This window comes from Biomphalaria glabrata, chromosome 18 (genome assembly GCF_947242115.1).
Source record: "Biomphalaria glabrata chromosome 18, xgBioGlab47.1, whole genome shotgun sequence".
Classification (NCBI taxonomy): domain Eukaryota; kingdom Metazoa; phylum Mollusca; class Gastropoda; family Planorbidae; genus Biomphalaria; species Biomphalaria glabrata.
In genome coordinates, this window is record NC_074728.1 from 20974014 (window position 1) to 20999039 (window position 25026).

Genomic DNA, 25026 nt, shown 5'->3' on the forward strand with positions numbered 1-25026 from the left:
GAAGAAGAGGCGGATACAGAAAGACTCTAAGAAAGGTGTTACCCAAGTCAAAAAAAAACAAGAGGAATCTATCTTATCTACGTTTACTCTACTGAGAAATCCTTACATTAAATTTAAAAAAAAAAAACCCAAAAAAAAATCAGAAGTATAATAAAACGTATTAATTAAGAGCGACGTCATTCTGAGAAGCCAGCTTACTTTGTTTATACGACTATGTTTCAAAGAAAGTTTACTTGTAGAATTCTTGGAGTAGAATATCGCGGCTGTGTTCGATTCAGAAGTAGTTATGATGATGGAGTCATTGTTCGCCCTTTTATGCGAGTAAACAATGACAAAGTTTTGACCGAACATTTTCACCGGAAGAAGCATTTCTGTGGAACATCAGAGATAGTGAACTGTATTGTAGAACAAACGGTGGACAAAATAAAAAATCTTTTCATCATTCTAAAGGTCTGAAAAATGGAACTTTACATTATTTTTTTTTGTACTAAGAAAAAAAAAATTTGTAAATTGTGACGCTAAATAATACCTGAAGCCATATCGGGGTAAGTGAGTAAAATATCAAGATATTTACATTCGAAGTAGATGAAGCTGCAGCTACCGGAAATGACCCCTATAGGACGAATGCTCTCGATTCTACTTCCTGGTGACAAAACAAATGTTTGAAGACTTAATACAGACGTTTTTGTGAAAAGACTGTAACATCTCATGCTGGGTATAATTTAACAGTGTCGTTGGCTACACGACTCACTAGATATGTTTTATTTTTTGTGATCAACCTCTAGATCAAACGATGAGGTTTTTTGTTTTGTTTTTTTTTTTTTGTTTTTTAAATTAATGCCATATTCGGCTCGCTACAACCGTATAGGTATAGAGCGGTCCGGTCTTCTGGTACGTCTCTCCCCGGAGGAATTCCGGCTACCCGTCGCCTCAGCGTGGCCCTCCGCTGGAAACGTCTAGTGGGTGGAGACTAGATAGGCTAAGTACGAGTAGCGAACCAGGCCCGGCCGGGCTTCCCTGGGTGAGCTTTTTTTTTTTTTTTTTTTTCTCTCATTCGGGGTTGGGATGGAAAGAACGCCCGGAACCCAGTCCTAAAAATCCGCCACGCCGTTCCACAAAGGGGGCCGTCATCAGTGACCCGTTGGCTGGAGTGGCAGTCCCTGCACGGAACAGTGGCGGTTACAGTATAGGAATATGAGACAAGCTCCCCGCAGTTAGCACTGTCCTCGGCCACTTATAGCGGGTGGTTTGAGAGCGGGGACGGTGCGCTGTGTACACGGCACGGCCCGGTTTTGCCCAGTCAACCGATATGGCCGCCTACCGTTGGGTGCCCTCAGACAGGACAGGGGTGAAGAGCCCCATGTCCAGGCCTGGTGGTTGGATAAAAGCCTTTCTAACCATCAACGGGATAATGGCGCCTTCGGCGCCGACGCCCTACTGGACTTCATTGAAGGTACGTCTATCCGGAGGATAAAGCGTTTCTTTACTGTAGTTGCTTTCCGTTTTTTAACATTCAAGTTTCCCTTTTATAATAATAATTCCTCCTTGCTTCATCACTGTTTCACTAATCTCAGGTTACGTTTACAAATTGTGTTACTAATTTTACGTCGGGAATGACTAACATGCACACTAGATAAAAACGTCACCCTAAGAAAAAACCGCTACATTTTATACGAGATCTCCCTATAAAGAACCCTTCCGCTTTTACCTGCATGAGCGATTGCGCTGAACCCGCCCCACGCTTCCCACCTCCTTCGTTTAGGCATTACGAGAACCTGGTTTGATTTTATGTCACATCGGCACTATTTAAGCCACGTCTTGCCCTTAGTTTTCTTTGAAGGATTCAGACAAGCTTTTGTTCATCCAATGATTGACGACATAGGAACTGACCGATAGTCCCCCCCCCCCGCCCAGCCTCTCTACTCGGCAAAGGTATATGCTCTCTCGTTATGTTTAATAAGTCAATACTTACCTGTTAACGAGATATTAGAAAGAAGGCTTTTCTCAGCACATTTCATTAGCGAGAAAGCCTGGTAACTAAGATGAGGAAAAAAAAAGAAAGATAAACGCAAGATAAAGATTACAAAAATAAAGGAATGATAGGAAAGAAAAAAAAAAAGGGAAGAAAAACTAATTAGGAAACAAAGAAATGAATAAAGAAATAAAGAAGATACGTGACAGGAAAAATAAAATAGAAAGAATTGATAACAAAGGCAAAATAACATGATAGAAAGTAAGAAAAAAGGAACATAAGCAAAAGATGAACATATGCCAGGACAAATTCCTACAAGCGCTCCTTCTTCCTTGGTGCAATATTAGAGCATGGAATGGGTTGCCTATGACTTGGTAGAGTCATCGATTATCATCGATTAACGCGCATAACTAGATTGACATAGGACGTAGGACGTAATCGTCATCTTTTTTTGAAGTAACGTCTGTTACATACAAGAAATAAAAAGTTAAGTGTTGTGTATTTGTGTTTCTTGTTGTGTGTTGTGAACTGATCTGTTCTCTAGTGTGTCAAAATGTCATGGTGTCCAGGTCAGCTTGTGTGTGTGTGTGTGTGTGTGTACTGTGTAATTGTGAACTGTTTTGTCATTCTTGTTCAATAAAGCCTAGCTTCAAGACATGTCTTCCTCACCTTGTGGTCTATAGGGCAGATGATGTAAAGGTCATCTGATTCTGTGACCTACGGTTAACGAGAGTGTCATGTGACCAGCACAACGAGCAACAGCCTTTACTTTTCCCCAACTAATGTCAGGTACCCTTTAGAGCTGGGTGGACTCAGGAGCCCAAAGATTCCAAAATTAAAAATCCCAGTCTTCACCAGGATTCCAACCCGGGACCCCGTTTCAGAAGCCAAGCGCTTTACCGCTCATCTACAGCGCATAACATTATATAAGATAAGATAATTTCTCAGTTCGGCATTATTTAAGCAAACCAAAAAAAAAAAAAAAAAGAAGAAAACTAAAAAAAACAAAACAAAACAAAACTTTCTTTAAACATAAATTATAATGAAATAAAAAAATCACACTATATTAAACGAGAATGACACCAATTAAGAAACTGTTCTCAGAATCAAGAAAAACCCAAGCTTTCTGTTTACTTCTGTAACTCCACAGTTCTCCAGTTGTGAATGCCGACAGGTCGGAGCGCCCCGTCCACCACCAGCTCATGGGGGGGATAGATCAAGAGTGAGACAAATACCTTCGTTCTCCGCTGGGCCAACACGGTGTAAAAGGATCGCATCCTAAAACCAGGTGTGCATTAAGTCACTTGTATAAAAATACGAAAAAAATACATAATGCATTAAATACCATTGTACCCGTAGCTTCCATTTGTAAGTCTCTAAAACAAGGGTATCTTTGCTTCTGTCAAAGACAAACCAAATTAAAAGACTACGCAAATACAAAAATTATTTTTTTAGTATGGGTCAGTCATGTAATTTAATTTGTAATAGATCTAGAAAGAATTGATAACAAAGGCAAAATGGGTCAGTCATGTAATTTAACTTGTAATAGATATAGACTTACAATAATACATTTTGTGCGATTAGAAATATTTCTTTTCTAACAATTGTTCTTGTTTAGTGCAAAATGTTATGCCTTTAGCGTTCTCACTACGCTATGACCCTATCACTTGTCTGGACCAGTTGGGAAGACAGGGGTAGGGGGAGAAAAACGGGGTATCTAGGTGATCGCTTTTTAAATGTATTTTTTTTAATATAAAAAAGGGAATGACCTGAAATAAAACGTGTGGACTAAAGCCGTTTCAGGCTAGTGAAGTGAATACGGAAACCACTCTGCGATCGAAGAGTCTATGAACATTGAAGATTGATAAGTTATCTATTGTTTCTATTTCATTTTTTTGTTCACTCAGACTACAAGCTAAAAAAGGGAGCTATTTCACCTTATACCAGCAGTCAAGTACTATTTATTTCCATTGTTTGAGAAACCAAAACAAAGTAATTCATTACCGATAGTTAAGCTAATTGGTTATTGTTATTTCTTTTTATTGATTCTTGCGATTCTTCAGATAAACAAATAATTGTGCAACTTTTTAGCTTCATCCGAGATTGGGTGTCGGAGAAATAACTTGCACACACATTTGTCGAGACAGACAGACAGACAGAGAGCTGAAATACGCTTTGTTATAGATAAATTACTAAAGGGGGGTTGTTTTACACAAAACCTTAGGCAGCCCATAAAAGGTCCTCTAAAAAGCAATGAAAGTCGAAAGGAATGTCTCTCAGCACTAGGTATAAGGTTGAAGCTAGAATAGTCTTTTATTTTTGTTTAATAATCAACAATAATTTATTAACTAACTTGTTAATTTTTTGTTAAACTGATTCATGTCAAGTCAGTTACAATAAAACATAGTGCAAAGTTTTAACTTGATCCCAGAGTAGGAAATTGGAGAGAAAAAAACAAAACATGTTGAAACCTTTTACCAGACAGACAGACAGATGGACAGACATATAGACAGACAGAGAGAGTTGATATAAGCTTTATAACTAATTAGCTTCTCCTACTGACAAAAGAGACCACATGGTTTCAGAGAACCTTAATTAGGTTGGGGGGGGGTGAGAGGTCGAAACTTACTCATGAGTAATGACCACATAGGTCCTCCCAAAAGCCTGAACTGGAACAGCCATGAAACTGCTCAGCGAATGTGTTCCGTCGTACATGTGGACGTGGACACCAAAAGAATGATAACTGTCTAGGACCAGACACCTGTGGTGACTATACTCCTTCAGTGGCGAAGGTCTAGCTCAAAATGAATGATAATCGGTGTTTATTGAAAATATAAAAAAAGTCCTTTAAAAAAAAAAAAGAAAAGCTTATCTAAGGGAAATAACTCCGCACTGACAACTATATATAATAATAATGTAGACGTTATTTCCCTTATCTCAACCTATGCGGCTGCAGTGGGCCTGCACTCTCAAAGGCGCCGCGCTATTTTTAGGTGTAAATAACTATTAAATCATTATAACTTATAACTGGGGTTTTGTGGCCTGCTGATTCCCTGGAAATCTTCTGAAATTATTAAAATCTCATGAAAAACAAAATTGTCTTTTTGTGGTTTATTAAATATGGGAAAAGCCAATCCTACGCTTAAAAAAAGGCATTGTCAGATTTTATTTCATAAAAATGTAATTCAAAGACGAATTTATTTTTCCATTTGCAAATATTAATTTTCACTAATAATTCCTATTTCTACCCTGACTGGGCCTCGCATTATCCGTTCGCATAGGGCCCCACAATTGTTAGGGGCGGCCCTGAGGAGAAATAGCAAGTACAACACCCAAATCCGAGAATCTGAAATGGTATAAATAGGTGGTCTTTTGTATAAAGAACATTTAACTCTTTCTCTCCGTAATTATTTACCACATTCTGTTGGAATCAACGCTGGTATCGTCAGTTAGGAGCGATAGAGTTAAATATGATTTTATTTTTTAAAGAAATGTAAATTTATGAAACTGCTCTTTAATCAACTTGAAACTCTGTAAATATTTTTTTTAAAAGTATAAAGTGTAGTATCGCTCGACTGTTGAATGTATTTGGCAGCTGTTACCCACGGTTAACGAGGGTGCCATGTTGCCAGGCACAGCGACCTACTGCCTTTATTTTTTCCCCAACTAATGTCAGGTACTCATCAGAGGGCCTCCTAAAGATCCCGAAATTTAAAAAAAAAATCAAAGTGTTCACTTGGATTCGAACCCGGGACCCTCGGTTCGTAAACCAAGTGCTTTACCACTCAGTCAACGTGTCTCCGTGAACAACTGTTAATGACATTGAGGTGTTTTTTTTTTGTTTTTTTTTTGCAAGATGTTTTATTAAGTATTTTTATAGCGACTATTTTGTCGTTTGTCAGTGTGTTTCTTGTATGGCTTCTAGGTCTTCGGCAAGTTTATCCGTCCTAGCTTTCCTAAAATGTTAATACTCGCTATTGAGAAGTGTTATGTATAATTGTCTTAAGCCTTGTTGTGTATAAATGCAAGGATATGTGTCTACTCATGAGCCTACCCAGGGATGGGGGGGGGGTTGTGGGTCAACTCCCCCCCCCCCCCCCGAAATGAAATCGGGTCGGAATTTATTGATTGATTTTTTGCTTTGATTTTGTTTATTTTAGTAGAGATTATAATACTAAACCTGCACTTTACCCAGCGCAGCCAAGAGGGTTTCGAGTTTAAAACCCCATACCTAGGTGTTTTGCGGTTAAAGACCCTTCTTCTATATAACAAAACAGGAAACAAAAAAATAATGCGAAAGACAATCCCAAAATTACAAAAGCATAGGTAAGGAAGATGTTCATTTTAAAACGCCCTCCGAAATTAACGATAAAACCCCCTAGTCAATATAAGACTAAACCATACATCAGTCACCAGATTCTATGAGCGTAGCCAAGAGGAGTTTTGTGTTAAAAACACCCGTTAAATAGGGTTTGCAGCTAAAAAATACATCTGTTCAATATAAAAAAAGCAAATTACACACTCAAAATTCTATGAGCGTAGCCAAGAGGGGTTTTGAATTTTACCCCCCCCCCTCCTCCAGAGGGCTATATATTTAAAACCTCCCCCCCCCCCTAAAAAAATCCTGGCTACGCCCATGTGTCTAATAAATGTCATCTTTCTATTCTTGGTAGCTATCTATATTTAAAAGTTAAATAATTCATAAAACCTATCAGCGTTTTAATGTTAATACCTTAAAAATGAAAAGGACAGTGAGCACTGTCACGAGTCGGGCCCGTCATTTATTTAGCTTCTAGAAGCGAGTTCAAACCAGTGCAAGTGTCCAGCGTAAACAAGTTAATTTTAGGTATCCAATCAAAGAAAGAGGTTAAGGAAAAAAAAACACACGTCAGCTTTTAGAAGGTCAAAGTTACTAAAATAATTATCTGAGAAGGTTCCATGATTCTGGAACGTACGATCAAAGAAAGTATAAATTAGGGGAAAGTCAGTTAGACGGGGTCCTCGCATAGTAGTAGTTCTTATAGAGCGATGGTCCTCGCTCAGTCCTCGATTAGTAATAGTTATAAGTTTTGTGATATTAGCGGGTCCATTAGTTAAAGTTTTATAAGTTGAAGTTGAAGTTATACTAAGTGAAGTTTCATGTATCTTTAAGTTTTATTTATGAAGTATCAAGTCAAGTTGTTATTGAATTGAGAAGTTAATTTGTTGTGAAAGGTGAAGAAGTATTATTAAAGAAGTTTTAAGAAAATACAGAGAGATGTTTCTTTCTTCACTTCATATGAATTTATCAACTTATTAATACAATCGCTCGGCAAATCAGCTCGTCACACGCACAAATCTAGAAGAACGCAACACACCAGGTGATAAAAAGAAAGATCTAAATGACCCACACCCCCCTTATATACAACGTATGACGAACTATGTAGGTCAAAGCTGGGGATGGATTCCACTTGGTACAATGCAAATGATCAATTCTAGCTTATGCCGCTTACATGTTGCCTTTGTCCAGACGATAGTGAATAGACTTTAACCTCTTTACTTTTAACTGAGCGATCATTACATGATCAAAGGAGCCTGGATTGGTTAACGATACAGTTACCTTAGAGAAAAACGGAAAAAATTATAATAGTAAATCTTATTTTATTTTAAATGAATATTATAGCAGAAAATCCTTTACTATTATACTTTAATATACAAGAGCTTTGTCTGCATCTGTGAAAAAATCTGCAGGTCGCACCAGGGTTTTCATGCAACACGTAACTCATCCTTAATCTCCGGAATCGAATATTGCAATTATATATATATATATATATAGATAGATAGATAGATAGATAGATAGATAGATAAATAGATAGATAGATAGATAGATAGATAGATAAATAGATAGATAGATAAATAGATAGATAGATAGATAGATAGATAGATAAATAAATAGATAGATAGATAGATAGATAGATAGATAGATAGATAGATAGATAGATAGATAGATTGATAGATAGATAGATAGATAGATAAAAAGATAGATAGATAGATAGATAGATAGATAAATAGATAGATAGATAGATAGATAGATAGATAGATAGATAGATAAATAGATAGATAGATAAACAAATAGATAGATAGATAAATAGATAAATAGATAGATAGATAGATAGATAGATAGATAGATAGATAGATAGATAGATAGATAGATAAATAGATAGATAGATATATATAGATAAATAGATAGATAGATAAATAGATATATAGATAGATAAATAGATAGATAGATAAATAGATAGATAGATAGATAGATAGATAGATAGATAAGTAGATAGATAGATAGATAGATAGATAGATAGATAGATATTGATATATTAGAAGTTCTAGGTGTCTGTACATCCGTAATGTTCTCAGGGTTAACCATTATAGATGTTTTAAAAGGCTTAATTATAGTAAAAATAGATGTTAATGAAACCCAGCGATAGGTTTGAAAAACAGTTCAGAGCGTCAAAATATTTCGGACCGGGATTGTGGGTTTATTTCGGTAGAAGTTTAACAGCCCCTTTTCGGCTTCGCCCACAATTAATAAATCAGTTGTTTAGCATTAGGGTTGAAGGTCAATCTTTAACAAATATGCGGCCTTTTGGTAATGGGGCGGGGGGGGGGGGGGGGAATACCGAAAATGAAATTCAAAAGTTGGATAGAAAGTATTCGGTTTTTTACGGTGTTTCGGCTGCGTATCTGTCTAAACCACGTTTTGGCAAGCTCCTAACAGGTAAAATAAATCTATGTAAGAAAGTTCATACCAATCTGTACGACAGTAAATGAGATCTCTTAAATAAGGTTTGTCTTTGAGTCCGAAGATTAATGAGGAATGCAGTATTTCCCGTGGCAACTCAGCCCAGGCTGTGACCTACATATTTTGCCACATGGAGGGGAAGCATGACCATTGTCTGCCCGTAGTCAATTAAGATTTTCTTTTCGCCGTATGCGTCCGTCCTCGGCAGCGGAATTTCTTTCGGTCTCAAATGTGTATCCCGCGACCTTTGTGAGCGACCTCCAGCTGTCTTGCTCCGAGGCTCAGGTGCTCAGCTAAGGCAAGTTGGTGCTCAAGCTAGTCTAGCGTTACCGTGATGGTGCCTCTGTTACAAATATAATATAGATATCGTAAGCCTGCTTTTTAAGGGGTTTTTTTGTTATCCCCCCTCCTTTGTCGGGCTTTTTTTTCCTTCTTTTTGTCCTCCTATGTGAAGAAAGGTTTCTTATAACCAATTCTCAACATTTACAATGTATATCTGTATGTCGGCGATGAAACCACAAGCTGTCACCTGCTGCACATTCCTTGCCGCGGCGTTACAGCTTAAGTGCCTAAATGACCCTCAGGAGCGGGAGGTCATCACTCCTGGCAGGTACTTCCAAGGGGACAGGTCCGTTAGAAAATAAAGAAAGAGACCAGACAATAGGTGCACCACTCTCCCAAGGACATACGGGTTGTGCGATATGTTAACAACCTCTCCATGGAAAAAAAACAAACTATTTCAGAAACCATAGCAAAAAACACAAACACTAATCTCAGTCAGAGGCGAGAGTAGAACTCCACAAAGGAGACTTATGAAGCTGTGCAGGGAAGGTCGATCGAATAAGTAGATTAAGACCAAAAATGAAAGTGGCGACGCAGTGTAGTAGATGAAGCTGAGCGGACAGAAACGAGTTTGAAAGCCAATAAAAAAACTAGCAAGAGACCGTGGAGAGTGGCGTGTTTTTACTGAGACTCTTATGTTCCACGAGGAGCGCAAAGGAATGATGATAATGATGCTATAACACAAAGCCACTACAATATGGCATTATAGAAACTTGCATATAATAGCACTCTCAGCTGAAACTCTTTAGAAAGATCAAATAATAGAAACAGAGGGGACGGCTCAGGAATACATGGCGCAAAGATTTTGAAGCAGATGCCAAGCAGATGGACAACCCGTGCGGGTAGTTTGACTCTCACACCAAACCGAGACGCGTGGATGACGCTGGTTGGTGGCCTATGCCCCAGATAGGACCATAGATGAGATGAAATTTTATACTTTTACAACCTACCGTAATCTCTTTAGTCATTGTGTAAATTAGTAAATAGATGTTAGGGTTTTGAAGTTTCGGGAACGCCAGTAAGAATTGCCGATTTAATTCCGTCACATTAACTGTAAAAATAAACAACACAATTATAAATTTATAATGCGTCAAAATATAGATGTTTGAATATATTACATGTATTTATTTGTGCATGGGTTGTTGAAGCCGCGAAGAGAGGGAGGGGGGAGAATGGATAACGTTTTCCTTACAGATCTGTTGCCTGCTACCTTTACCCTTTACTAGGTTTACCTTTACCTATCCCTTAGTGCTTTGGACCCTTGGGGCCTCATGCACGATTCGCCGACCGTCTTTCTCCATTCCTCTCAGTCTTTTTTTTTGTTAGTTAGAACCTCTTTCAATGGCAGGCCCGTTTATTCTATTATGTTGTCCTCCCATCACTTTCTTTGTAGGCCTCTTCTTCTTCTTCCTGGTACTGTTCCCTGAAGGAATGTCTTTGCAAGCCCCGAAGATGTTGTAAAACGGCCACAGATTTTAGCTTGCGTTTTTTACGATAGCAGGGGCTCATGGTTTCCAATCACTGCAGTAACCATGTCTCTAATCTCTGCTACATGTGTTGGTAAATTTTAAAAAAATCGTTTATGTTCCTCTTCAAGTTAACAAGAGAGTCAAATAGTTAGCATAAGTTCGTTTACCAAGAAGAAATAGGACAATGTCAAGCCAATCCCCTAATGAAAAACCCAAGTATAAGCTCCTCCTTCGTAGTTTATGATGAGCACATTTCTCATTTTGTATGAAGATGACTGTAAAGTCCAATCTTTGCTTTAAAAGGCCGCCCGCATACGTTTGCATGACTAGCTTGAGTCTACTGCAGACAGGACTGCTTCTTTTTCCTAAGCTTTTTGTTGGTTCAGCGCTCAATCACGCTGGGCGCTCTCCTTGGCTCGAATCTCAACACTTCGACACTCACGGCTTCACGCCAGGAGGAACTATCGAGAATTAAAAGAGTTTCAAAGCTGTAAATGTCAATATCGCACTCCTTAGTGGAGCCCATAAGGGTGTAGCACTTGTAACACTTTGTAACACTTGTGTTGACCCACCTTCTGAAGATATACAGTAGCACACGGCTCCCCATGAAGAAGTCGCTTAGGAAGACGATTTTCTGGCATCGAATTAAAATTATTAATGATAATCTTTTTGAAAATGTATTTATTGTATATATGCCTTAATTTGTTACTTCAGCTAATATATATATATATATAGTTCAAATATATCCGTAACGTTATGCAATCTCTAACTTTGCTATATTTTACACATTTTACCTTTCTGCGAGAAATTCCCTTGTATCAAAAGTTGACATAAGATAAGACCAATCCATGCAGTTACCATTCTTGTAATCATGTCCTTCTGGAGAGAGTTTACAAATGGAAAGATCTGTTACATTAAAAAAACAACAACATGTTACTTGACATAATGCAATACAAAAATTTACTTTTTATTTTACAAATTTTTTAATACTAGCTGGAGAGTTGGCTTCCAAATCGGATGTCTCGGGTTTAAATCCTGGAGAAGACTGGGATTTTTTTGTATTATTTCGGGTTGTTTGGGCAAGCTTTAAGACATTAAGCATCAAGCATGGGGGTAGCCAGGATTTATTTCGGGGAGGTTTGAACCCCAAAACTCCTGGCTACGCCCATGGCATCAAGTATTGGTTTGTGAGAAATGATTGGGTAGAGATTCGTCATTTCGATGCTCCGACTATGAAGAGTTGATACTATACAATGTGTGTCGGAAGACACGCATATCTGCAAAAGGGGAGACAAAGAATCTATCGGGGGGACTATCATTCGCAGGGAACAATCTTGATGTTCCACTGGCCAGCCCTAAAGGCCGCAATTGAAAACATGTAGCATAGAGCAGTGGCGTAGCAAGGTACCCGTGGGCCCGGGTTCATTAAAACCTCTTCGCGCCATGGATGCTACGCCACTGGTACAGACCTAGTGACTAGTTCTGGATGAAAAATGTGGTGGGTGATGGTAACGGAGACATTAGATATAATATTTGGTCATTGCAGAATTTAGACTGTGACAAGATCTAGTTCTCAACTTTATAAACCTCATAATGGGCAAACATCTAATGATAAAGAACTTGATCAATGCTTAAAACGTCTACATCAAAACTTTATAAGCAGAAACATAGGCCTACATCAAAACTTTATAAGCAGAAACATAGGCCTACATCAAAACTTTATAAGCAGAAACATAGGCCTACATCAAATCGTAATGAAGAGAATACCTAACATCTAGTAAATCTGCTTAAATCTGACGTCATATGTTCATTTACTTTTGAGTATATTCATGTCCTGAGTGGGCTTGTGGGTTTAATTGTGAGTGGGCTTGTGGGTTTAATTGTCAGTGGACTTACTTGCGAGCGTAAACAAAATAACTTCTTTTAGCTTCTAAATACTGACTTCTTCTTCGTGTTGTGTCAATAATAGTGCATAAGAGTTATTCCCCTTAACGGATTAGGAATTATGTGTTTATAGTTGGTTGATTGTAAAAGATGGAGTAATATTAATATAAGGATAACGCTAAAAAAACACAACATTTAGGTATGTTGAATGGCCTTGTGGTCTATGTATTTCTACTTATATTTAAGTTTGTTTTGTTTTTTTACTGTATTTCTCGCTTTTGTTTCATTGTATTTAAAAAGAATAGATGTCCACATTTAATGGAGTTGTTAATTTGCGATTAAATATTTTCACTTCACAAAGAAACGAATATAGATCTATATTTGTATCTTGTTACTTCCGTTTAAAACTCGCGCACATTTGTTTAGTTCTAAGACATTTCCGTACAGTTCGTTGACTTCGGAAAACGCAATGGTATGCTTCTTTATAATAGGAACCCCAAAAGGAAATCTCGAAAAACGAATAAAGTCACTGTTTCTGGTTTATTCCATTTCTTTTATAGCCATATTTTTCAAATGAAGGTTTGAATCATAGACTTATATATACTATATCTAGACTGGACATGGAGACTTTTTAACACTACAACAAATGTCGTGAAAATTTTTTAGAAAGTTGGATCATGGCGTTGTTTTGTATAGTAGTTAAAAAGAAGTAAAGGTTATTTTTTCAACCCTAACCTACGGTTTGAATTCTCTTTAGCTTGGAGATTTTAACAAAATCAAAGGGCAGACGATTTTCTGCCGTGATTTCTCATGATTTCTACGCATTATGCAATGTAATGTAAAGTTCCCCTTTCAGACCTTGCGATCTATAGGACAGATGATATAAAGTTCCCCTTTCAGACCTTGTGATCTATAGGACAGATGACATAAAGTTCCCCTTTTAGACCTTGCTATCTATAGGACAGATGACATAAAGTTCCCCTTTCAGACCTTGCGATCTATAAGTTAGATGACATAAAGTTCCCCTTTCAGACCTTGCGATCTATAGGATAGATGACATAAAGTTCCCCTTTCAGACCTTGAGATCTATAGGACAGATGATATAAAGTTCCCCTTTCAGACCTTGCGATCTATAGGACAGATGACATAAAGTTCCCCTTTCAGACCTTGCGATCTATAGGGCACATGATATAAAGTTCCCCTTTCAGACCTTGCGATCTATAGGGCACATGATATAAAGTTCCCCTTTCAGACCTTGCCATCTATAGGACACATGATATAAAGTTCCCCTTTCAGACCTTGCGATGTATAGGACAGATGATATAAAGTTCCCCTTTCAGACCTTGCGATGTATAGGACAGATGATATAAAGTTCCCCTTTCAGACCTTGCGATCTATAGGACAGATGACATAAAGTTCCCCTTTCAGACCTTGCGATCTATAGGACAGATGATATAAAGTTCCCCTTTCAGACCTTGCGATCTATAGGACAGATGATTTAAAGTTCCCCTTTCAGACCTTGCGATCTATAGGACAGATGACATAAAGTTCCCCTTTCAGACCTTGTGATCTATAGGACAGATGACATAAAGTTCACCTGGTTCGACGGTTAACGAGAGTATTATGTGTTCAGCATAACGACCATAGGCTTTATTTTCCTGAAGATAAGAATTTTATCGTTTAAATAATAGATTGTTGTATCGTCAGGTATCCATTAGACCTGGGTGGACTTAGGGGAGCCTCTAAAATCCCGAAATTAAAAATCCCAATTTTCTCCAAGATTCGGTTATGGGACTTATCGTGCCAGTAGCCAAGCGCTTTAGCACATCTTACCTTCACCATGCATTGTAATTAACAAAAAAAATACCATTTAAATTAGGGTCTTTGTTTGTCTTTTGATGTAGTCTCGGACTCCAATCTGTGTTGACTCTGAATTCAAAATTATTTGTGAAGTCGATTATAAACAGAGATGTGGGCAGGCTTTTTGGAAAGGCGCTAAATCACGTGACTTTTGATAGCGATTCGGAGATCAGATAACAATGTAAGGCTTGTCTTCGAGTCCGAAGATTAGTGAGAAATACAGTAATACCCGTGGCTGCGCAGGCCCAGCTGTGACCTACATATTTTGCCACATCCAGGACAAGCGTAATGGTTATGCTTGCCCTGGAGATAACAATATTAGGTCTATATATGATATATAGCCGTATACTTTTTTTCTTAGATCAGGGTGGTCTAAGAAGATGTTAAATTGATAACTGGTCCTTGCAAAAGGGGGCCGGATCGGTTTCCGTAGTTCGAGTCCTCCTCGGGGCTTATCTTATTTTACACTCATTAACCATTGTTACCTAACCTCTGCTAAGATAAGATAAGATAATTTTAACGTTTAAATAATGGATTATCGTATCTATTTAATAACATTAACGAGGAATCGATTATTATACTTTAAAAACTATAAGTTTTTTTTCAAAACATCGCTATCAGCGACACAATACATGAAAGAAAAATTCAAGGGAGGTTATCGTTTAAAAAAAAATAAAATAAATAAAAAGCTTAATTATCATACTGCTTTTACTGCAATTAAACTCATATGATGTAGAAACATAATCTACACACGTACTATAGATCGTTTTCAAGTTGACCTCCTGGGTCACTTGAGTCTTTCTACCCCTTGAAAATTCGGGTTTGAAATCGTTCTTTTCGAAGCTTCTATCAACTCACTCTGTCAGGTACAAATGTGAACATGTTGTTTTTTTTTAATCTCATCCCCTTATTCGTGGATCAATTTGAAAAATTTGCACAATTAATTATTGAACCTGACAAGATTGTTAATCAATAAAAAAAAAAAAACAACAAATTAGTTAATTAATTATTAGTGATTTATTACTTTGTTTGATATCGAAATAATGGGAATAAATGCTACCTAATGAAAGCTGTGGATGTATGTATGGATTTAATCCCCTTATTACGTTTTGAAACGTAGTTTCTCCCACTCCCCACTTTCGGATAATTATTCATAGTCTATGACAAAACTCGAATCAATCTAAATATTAATCATTTATTTAATCATTTTGTACTAATTCATTAATTAAGTTTGATTTATAGCAGAAAGGGAGCTAAACCTTGTAATTTTCAGTAAATAATTGCAGTAATTAGCGGTTCTTTCCATTATATAAGCTATGGTTTTTTAAGTATTCTTTTTTTCCATTACTCGTTTTTTTAATCGTTGGCATCCATAAGTCGTTTCCTTCATGGTGTCATTGTGAAAACTGTCCCGTCTAAATTTGCTGGTTCTAGCCATAAACGGGTAACCCCCCCCCCCCCCCAAATATCAATTCCCATTGCATTTTAAAAGATTTTGTACCATGGGGGAGCATGTGTCCTGATTGTTTAATTGTCCCTTTTTACCCCATTTTGTTACTCGATGGTTAAGCTTGGATAATTGTTAATTTCTTTCTTTGATTGCTTACTTTGTTGACCTTTTCAATGCATTGAAACCAATACTTTATATATTTATTTATTTATTTTTTGCTATTATATTAAGACAGTCTCTGTCACGAACAAAAAAAAATCAATGGACTCTTTCGATAATAATTAAAAATAATTAGTTTAATTTAATTATCAAGTTTATTTGGGTATTTTAAAAATAGAAAAAAACACTAAAAAAAAAAAAACTGAGTCAGTACTCTTTCTTCTCGTCTCTTATGGTACATTGTCGTCCTTGACCTCTTAAGTCTGGCCTTGCAATAATTCCAGGGGCGTAATAAAACAATAACACTTAATAATCTCGTCTGTTGTCTTCTCCTACGGACTTTGCTTTTTTTTGGATGTCAGTCTCCTAAACCCATGTACTCGTGGCTTCAGACGACATCGACAACTTAAACCCATGTACTCGTGGCTTCAGACGACATCGACAACTTAAACCCATGTACTCGTGGCTTCAGACGACATCGACAACTTAAACCCATGTACTCGTGGCTTCAGACGACATCGACAACTTAAACCCATGTACTCGTGGCTTCAGACGACATCGACAACTTAAACCCATGTACTCGTGGCTTCAGACGACATCGACAACTTAAACCCATGTACTCGTGGCTTCAGACGACATCGACAACTTAAACCCATGTACTCGTGGCTTCAGACGACATCGACAACTTAAACCCATGTACTCGTGGCTTCAGACGACATCGACAACTTAAACCTATGTACTCGTGGCTTCAGACGACATCGACAACTTAAACCCATGTACTCGTGGCTTCAGACGACATCGACAACTTAAACCCATGTACTCGTAGCTTCAGACGACATCGACAACTTAAACCCATGTAGTCGTGGCTTCAGACGACACCGATAACTTCTTTACGTTAATCGACTCAATCGACTTCTTCCGGGTTTCAGGCACTTGATCTTTCGACATAGTCTTTTTCTCTGGAGAAGCCACTTTCTCTTCCTCCTTCGCCAGCGGCTTCGCTTCAAGTGCCGCAGCTATCTCTTCTACAGATGGCTGAGTTTTTATTCTAGAAAGAGTCGAAATGAGAAAAAAAAATTATAACCAACCCTGACATTAAATGTAAATGACACAGTTTCAAACCTTGCGATCTATACAGCAGAGCAGACGATGAAAAGGTCATCTGTTTCTGTGGCCCACGGTTAACGAAGATGTCGTGTGGCCAGTACGGTACCCATTAGAATTGGGTTGACTCAGAGGCGCCCTAAAGATCCTGAAATTGAAAATTTTACCGAGATTCGAACCCAGGACCCCCGGTTCGGAAGCCTAGCGCTTTACCACTTGGCCAACGCGTCTCCAGACTTAACATTAGTTTTAAAAAAGTATTCCAGGAATTCGTCAGGTATTAATGAAAAATGTCAAGTCACTAATGAACAATCATGCAGAAGAAAGAGAAGAAGAATTAAATTCACAACGAGCTGAGTTGCGTGAAATATATGTCAGTAAATGTGACACCTTAAGAGTTGCAGAGACTTTCCTTACCTAATACACAAAATAAGAGAAGCATAGTGTGTCTTATCTTCTTATCTTATATAATAATAATAATAATAATAATAATAATAATAATCTTTATTATCCGTAAGGAAATTTGTCTTACAATTTGTGCATTACCAAACAAAAAACATTATAACTATAAGAAACCAAAGTGTACATTCACACCAGACTCACTCATAATTTACATGTGACAAGGTTTATATCAGATTGTTCTTATTTAATGATTTGATTGTCAGGGGAACAAAAGAGTGTTTGTGTCTGTTTGTCTTTGCTATCGGTGTCTTGTATCTCTTTTGTGATGGTAAAATCACAAAATCCTGACACAAAGAGTGATTCTTTATTTCAAGGATCTTGTTAGCTTTTTTATAGATGTTTGTCTCAAACAACTGCCCAAATGGGGTTTGTTTTTTGCCATGATTTTGCCAACAGCATTGAGGATTCTATTAAGTTTATTTCAAAAAAAGAAGATGATTACGTCCTACGCGTCATGCATTCAGTCATGCAATATTTCTCTCTCTCTCTCTCTCTCTCTCTTTGTCTCCCTTCCACCCTCACACTTTTTGTCTCTATCTCTCTCTCTCTTTGTCTCCCTTTCACCCTCACACTTTTTGTCGCTCTCTTTATCTCTCTCTCTCTCTCTCTCTTTGTCTCCCTTCCACCCTCACACTTTTTGTCGCTCTCTTTATCTCTCTCTCTCTCTCTTCGCATTATAACACCCTCTCATCCTTTCCCTTACTCTCTAACCCTCCCCCTCTCTCTCCTCACCTGTAGTAAATGACTCCCGAGGCTCCAATGACAGTTGATATCACAACCAGCGCCACAAACAGTTTGGAAAAAACGCTCGTATTTTCATGCTCTTCCGGCTGCGTTGTTTCGGCCAGTTTTGTGGTGGTCACTTTCCTTGTGTTAGACGGCGTCGTTGTAGCAAACGGTTTAACTGTGTCAGGCATTCTCGTGGGTTGGGGCATAACTGTTGTGCCGTTCAGTTCCGCTGTTGCCCAAGGAACTGTGACTTCTATCCCCAGTGCTGAAATGTGACGCCATGGAGAAAACTATTTTAAGCCTTGTGGACGTTTATTGATAAAATGAAAAATGAAAAAAAATTCTTTAAAAAAAAAAAAATTCTTTAGAAAAAAAAAAAGTTCTTTCAAAAAAAAAAAAATTCTTTCAAAAAAAAAAAAAAAAATTCTTTCAAAAAAAAAAAAAAAAAAAATTCTTTCAAAAAAAAAAATTCTTTGAAAAAAAAAATTCTTTAAAAAAAAAAAAATTCTTTCAAAAAAAAAAAAACAAAGCTTATCTAAGGGGAACAACTTCGCACTTTTTTTTTTCGATATCAACAAAATTAATAATAATTAATTACCAATACTTATTAAATTAATTGTTTTTTTTTAATTGAATCGAGTTACGATAGGTATAAAAAATTAATGGTGCAAAGTTTCAACTTGATCCGAGAATGGGCCTGGGAGAAACACCGTGTTTACACTTCTGACCAGACAGACCAACACAGAGGCGTAGTGAACAAAACCTGCGCCTGGGTAAAGAAACATTATTGGCGCACCCCCCATACATTTTCCATGATCATCACACCGAAATTTAGGCTTATAAATAAAACGTATTTAATAATAATATTAATACAATACAAATAACTTTAGAAATATTGACCCAAATGGGCATCATGCCCACATTTCTCCCCACCCCAATCACTACGCCTCTGGGGTGTATACAAGCTAGGATAGGCGATTTCTATTTTGAATGACACCCCAGTGTGGGGCCCACCGTTGTTGCATAGGTTGCATTGGCCTAAGGTCGGCCCTGCAAAATAACGGCTACGCCGCGGGTCGACTAGTATAGTATAATTTAAATATTTATTACATTATCAATCTCGACAGTACACAGAGACCACTTTCGATTTCGGGAGTTCAGGCTTAGAATTCCAGATGTGGACTTTTTTTTTTATATGCAGTTAGACCGAAACCTGAAAGTTGTTTAACATATTTTTGCATTAAATAAATAGTTGGGTCACCCAAAAAGGCATATGGTGTGCGGAAAATTAAAGAATGACATGATAAGGCTTGTCCTCGAGTTGAAAGATTAATGAGAAATTCAGTATTTTCCGTGGCTACGCAGCCCCAGCTGTGACCTATATATTTTGCCACACCTAGCGCAGACATAACCGTTGTTTGCAGGTAGTTGATTTAAATTTTCTTTTCGCCGTCTGAGTCTGACCTCGGCACCGCATTTTTTTTAGGTCTCAAATGTGTATCTCGCGACTTATGTGACTTCCAGCTGTCTCGTTCTGAATGACTTATTTATGTCATTTTTTTTATGCTTTCTCCTATCAGCTGACAAATTCTTCATCGGAACAAACAAACAAACAAAAAAGGCAAAAACCTGAAACCGAGACACGGATCTTAAAAACAACTCTCTCTCTTTCTCTCTCTCTCTTTTCAATATTCTACCCTTTCATTCTCTTGCTCTCTCTTTCTCTCTCTCACACACCCACAGGGAAACTCTGGTTTTACCGTTATAATTTTTCAAAAATTAAATCTTCTTAACATTAAACTTGGTCTGGAGGTCTAGACACCTATAGAGTCATTTACTTGGTCTGGAGGTCTAGACACCTATAGAGTCATTTACTTGGTCTGGAGGTCTAGACACCTATAGAGTCATTTACTTGGTCTGGAGGTCTAGACACCTATTGAGTCATTTACTTTGTCTGGAGGTCTAGACACCTATAGAGTCATTTACTTGGTCTGGAGGTCTAGACACCTATAGAGTCATTTACTTTGTCTGGAGGTCTGGACACCTATAGAGTCATTTACTTGATCTGGAGGTCTAGACACCTATTGAGTCATTTACTTTGTCTGGAGGTCTAGACACCTATAGAGTCATTTACTTGGTCTGGAGGTCTAGACACCTATAGAGTCATTTACTTGGTCTGGAGGTCTAGACACATAGAGTCATTTACTTGGTCTGGAGGTCTAGACACCTATAGAGTCATTTACTTGGTCTGGAGGTCTAGACACATAGAGTCATTTACTTGGTCTGGAGGTCTAGACACCTATAGAGTCATTTACTTGGTCTGGAGGTCTAGACCCCTATAGAGTCATTTACTTGGTCTGGAGGTCTAGACACCTATAGAGTCATTTACTTTGTCTGGAGGTCTGGACGCCTATAGAGTCATTTACTCGGTCTGGAGGTCTAGACACCTATAAAGTCATGCAGATTTATAAAAAGAGTAATTGCCGTATAAAGAAAAGGATTTTTAAAATATCTGATAGAATTCTGATGTTGAGAAATGACAAACGAAGCAGGATATTAGGTAGATATGTGGTCAGTCAGTACTTGTTTGACATGTTTCGGATGTTCTTTTAGTGTTGAAGATAATTTACTTCCTAGTCCTAACCACCCGCAGGACGACGGGGGATTTAAGCGGGCAGGGTTTGAACCCGGGATAATCGATAAGTCTGAAAGACAGCCTAGCGCACAAACCGCACGACCAGGCAGCTATCCTATGGCTATGCATTGTTCACTATGATTTGTTTAAGTGTAATATTTGTATTCAGTTAAGTTATCCTTATATGGTTTGTACAAGTGATATATGTTTTAAGTGAATCTGGTTCATTACTGCAACAACTATAAAAAAGTTATACTAGTCGACCCGCGGCGTAGCATACGCCCGATAATTAGTGACGGGTGAATACAGAGAAGATTTCTTGTTCTCACCCCCCCTCCCTCTTTTTTTTCTGAGCCCCTCTCTCTGTCGCCGCCAAAGTTACGTGGGGTAACTCTAGTCGGACTTGCAGAAATGGCTGTACCGTAGTGACTAGCTTAACTCTGCAACTCCTAGATCATCAATTATTTAAGACTCAAGTGACTATTAACGCGTTCCGTTTTTTAAAATCTAGATTTAATCACGAGATCTAGTGTTCCGGGTAGATATGGCTTTCCAAGGAAAACACCTCAGGAAGAACCCCAGACTTATGTTAAAGATACGTAGAAAAATACATAACTTACGTTCACATTCTCCCGTATAACGTTCTAAGCAGTCTTTACCATTACATTTGATTGAACAGTTTTCTTGGCAGTGATTCCCGTAAGTAAATTCAGGACAGACTTTAAAAAAACAACAAACATAAAGTGACATGTGAAAAAAAGAGAAACTTAATTTGCATTGTCTCCACAATAAATTCTAAATTGGACTATTGATAAGTGTAGAGCACACAACATGCCTTAGATTTCTTAGAGTATTAATACCAAAGAAGGCAATACACGACAATTACCAAAGGAAGCAAGACACGACAAGTGCTACAAGTAGCAATACGCGACAAATACTAAAGGTAGCAAAACACGAAAATTACCAAAGGAAGTAGGACACGACAAGTGCTACAAGTATCAATACACGACAAATACTAAAGGTAGCAACACACGAAAATACCATAGAAAGCAATACACGACTAATACCAAAGGAAGTAGTACACGACACATATCAAAGGTAGCAATACACGACACATATCAAAGGTAGCAATACACGACAAATACTAAAGGTAGCAACACATGAAAATACTAAAAGAAGCAATACATTACAATTACTAAAGGTAGCAATACACGACAAATACTAAAGGTAGCAATACACGGCAAATACCAAAGGTAGCAATACACGACAGATACTAAAGGAAGCAATACACGACAAATACCAAAGGTAACAATACACGACAAATACCAAAGGTAGCAATACACGACAAATACTAAAGGTAGCAATACACGGTACATATCAAAGGTAGAAATACACGACAAATACCAAAGGTAGCAATACACGACAAATACTAAAGGAATCAATACACGACAAATACTAAAGGTAGCAACACACGAAAAATACCAAAGGTAGCAATACACGACAAATACTAAAGGTAGCAACACACGAAAAATACCAAAGGAAGCAATACACGACAAATGCCAAAGGTAGCAATACATGACAAATACTAAAGGTAGCAACACACATCTAATACTAAACAATTAATGACAAAACCAAAGGTAGCTATACATGCAGATACTAAAAGGAAGCAACATATGGGGCGCGGTAGCTGAGTGATTAAGCGCTTGGCTTCTAAACCTGGGGACCTGGGTAAACTTGGTTTGAATGTCGCGGGAAGACTTTGACTTTGAATTTCAGGAGTTTTATGGCCCCCGAGTCCACCCAACTCTAAAGGGTACCTGACTTTAGTTGGGGAAAGTAAAGGCGGTTTGTCGTTTTGCTGGCCACAAGACACCCTGCTTGTTAACCGTTGGCCGAAAAATCTGAAGACCTAAACATCATTTGCCCTGTAGATCGCAAGGTCTGAAAGGGGACCTTTTTTTTTTCTTTACATGAGAAATGCAAAAAGAAGCACTATATGAGAAATACAAAAAGAAGCAATACATGAGAAATGCAAAAAGAAGCACTATATGAGAAATACAAAAAGAAGCAATATATGAGAAATGCAAAAAGAAAGCTATACGCTAAAAATACCAAAGGACACAATACATACGAACTAATTAAGGAACCCATACATAAGAAATACCAAAGGAAGCAATATAGGTAAAAAGGAAGCGGAGGCGCGGTGGCTGAGCGGTAAAGCGTTTGGCTTCTGAACCAGGGGTTCGAATCCTGGTGAAGACTGGGATATTTAATTTCGGGATCTTTTGGGCGCCGCTGGGTCCACCCGATTCTAATTGTTTGGGGAATAGTAAAGGTCCTCTTGCTGGTCACATGACACTCTCGTTAACCGTAGACCACAAAAAAACAGATGACCTTTACATCTTCTGCCCCATAGATCACGAGGTCTGAAAGGGGAAACTTTTGACTTACTAAAGGACGCGAAACTTGAGAAATACCAAAGGAACCAATAGAATTAACACACACTTTTGGAGAGTCACTAACTTATTTAATTGAGGGGGAGATGGGTGTCACAAGGCGCCTGCTTCGACTGGTCGTTGTCTAGGGCGATTATGGGGGCCCGACTGTTGACGCTGGAACTGTGTATTTCGTGGTTTTAGCCCTGTCGCGATTTAGCTGGTATTGGTGTTTGTGTATACAACTCACATATAACACTGGACATCAGAATAATAGTTAACAGCAAATAACATAGACATTTATTAAAAGATAGAATCCTCCACGAATATACGGTTATATCAATGAAAACTGATCAATAAACTAAAAAAAACTAAAAGACTGTGAACTTATGGTGTAAATATAGTATTCCTAAAAATCCAAGTGTAGTTGAAAATGTTAAAACAACAAGAGGCGGTATATGCGACCCTCAGCTTTCAAGAAACTCACGCTCACTGCCTCTTTGTCCCCCTTAAGTCCACAGGTCACCCTGCCTAGTTTAAGACCAGGTCACCTGGTCACGTGACAATGAAATAAATATTAAAAGTATACATGCACTTATTTCCGTTCCCAATACTAAAATAAATGTAATTCAATTAAATAAAATATACTAAAAACATAAATCATTGAATATTATTTAAAATAGAAATAACAGTAAAAAAAAATAATAAAACATTCCACAATAACTAAGGCCATGATGGCGGGTAAGGGGTCAGTTAGGTCAACATTCCATATCCAGGCCTCTAGTGGACTGTTGTTGTTCTGCTCCACACACACAAACGGGTGTGGGCACACAGCGGTTTGTGACAGATGGGACTATAGACTATAGCATTGTCAGTATACTAGGACCCAGTCTCTTTTGTGAGGACGTGGGATTAGAGAGTATCTTTGATTAGGTATCCTTGATGTCTTTGGGCGCTCAGCTCAGATCGAAATAAGATTCAATCCCTCACATCTCAAAGTTGTGACTTGGCTTCAATAATGAACAAAGAAGACAGCGGAGAAGTCCTACCTTCTAAGCACATATTTGTTGGCATCATTCGCCCATCCACGCAACTCAACCTCACATCTCAAAGTTGTGACTTGGCTTCAATAATGAGCTAAGAAGACAGCGGAGAAGTCCTACCTTCTAAGCACATATTTGTTGGCATCATTGGCCCATCCACGCCACTCAACCTCACATCTCAAAGTTGTGACTTGGCTTCAATAATGAGCTAAGAAGACAGCGGAGAAGTCCTACCTTCTAAGCACATATTTGTTGGCATCATTCGCCCATCCACGCAGTCTAAACACACGCCATAGTCCTTGTCGCAGTCCTCTCTGCAATAGTCTGAGCAGCCGTACAAGCAATGTCGTCCCCACCTGCCGAACATCGAGCATCCTGGTCGATCAGAAAGCGGCATTGTTAGTTCACCGTGGTGGACTTGTAGTACCAGACTACTGGTAGACAGCTAAATCAATGTAGGCGTAATATATCATTAAGTAATAGAGGTTCAAATAGCTTTAATAACTACTAAGACTAAGGCTGCTTTATTGATCCTGACGGAAATTTGTTGCGATTACAAGGACTCGTTTCTCATATAAAGACAACACAACAGAAAAATACACATACATACGACAGACAACATAAAGAGTTCATTCAGCGACTACACACAGGTATCTTGGTGCATTTCATGTTCCCTGATCAATAAGTGGCGGTGATAGAGT

The 25026-nt window shown here is 38.1% G+C and overlaps 2 protein-coding genes across 4 annotated transcripts in view; both read right to left on the bottom strand.

The window, feature by feature from the left end:
- LOC106076202 (uncharacterized) overlaps positions 1–12566 on the bottom strand; it is a 34198-nt gene extending 21632 nt beyond the window's left edge. The window contains exons 1-9 of one of the 3 annotated variants that reach the window (XM_056017583.1): positions 12461–12566; positions 11359–11470; positions 10046–10146; positions 7465–7571; positions 4602–4766; positions 3107–3250; positions 1973–2037; positions 530–643; positions 199–371 (exon numbers count right to left, since the gene is read on the bottom strand). In XM_056017583.1, the coding sequence (XP_055873558.1) occupies positions 199–371; positions 530–643; positions 1973–2037; positions 3107–3250; positions 4602–4766; positions 7465–7571; positions 10046–10146; positions 11359–11437 (948 nt within the window). In that variant the 5' untranslated portion in view covers positions 11438–11470; positions 12461–12566. The remainder of the gene's footprint in view (positions 1–198; positions 372–529; positions 644–1972; positions 2038–3106; positions 3251–4601; positions 4767–7464; positions 7572–10045; positions 10147–11358; positions 11471–12460) is intronic. The other 2 variants (XM_056017584.1, XM_056017585.1) reach the window with 2 other exon arrangements.
- A 3467-nt stretch (positions 12567–16033) lies between these two features.
- LOC106064449 (uncharacterized) overlaps positions 16034–25026 on the bottom strand; it is a 37344-nt gene continuing 28351 nt past the window's right edge. Inside the window, exons 15-18 of the mRNA XM_056017582.1 lie at positions 24560–24700; positions 21468–21566; positions 18216–18477; positions 16034–16965 (exon numbers count right to left, since the gene is read on the bottom strand). Coding sequence (XP_055873557.1) covers positions 16764–16965; positions 18216–18477; positions 21468–21566; positions 24560–24700 — 704 coding nt within the window. The 3' untranslated portion in view covers positions 16034–16763. The remainder of the gene's footprint in view (positions 16966–18215; positions 18478–21467; positions 21567–24559; positions 24701–25026) is intronic.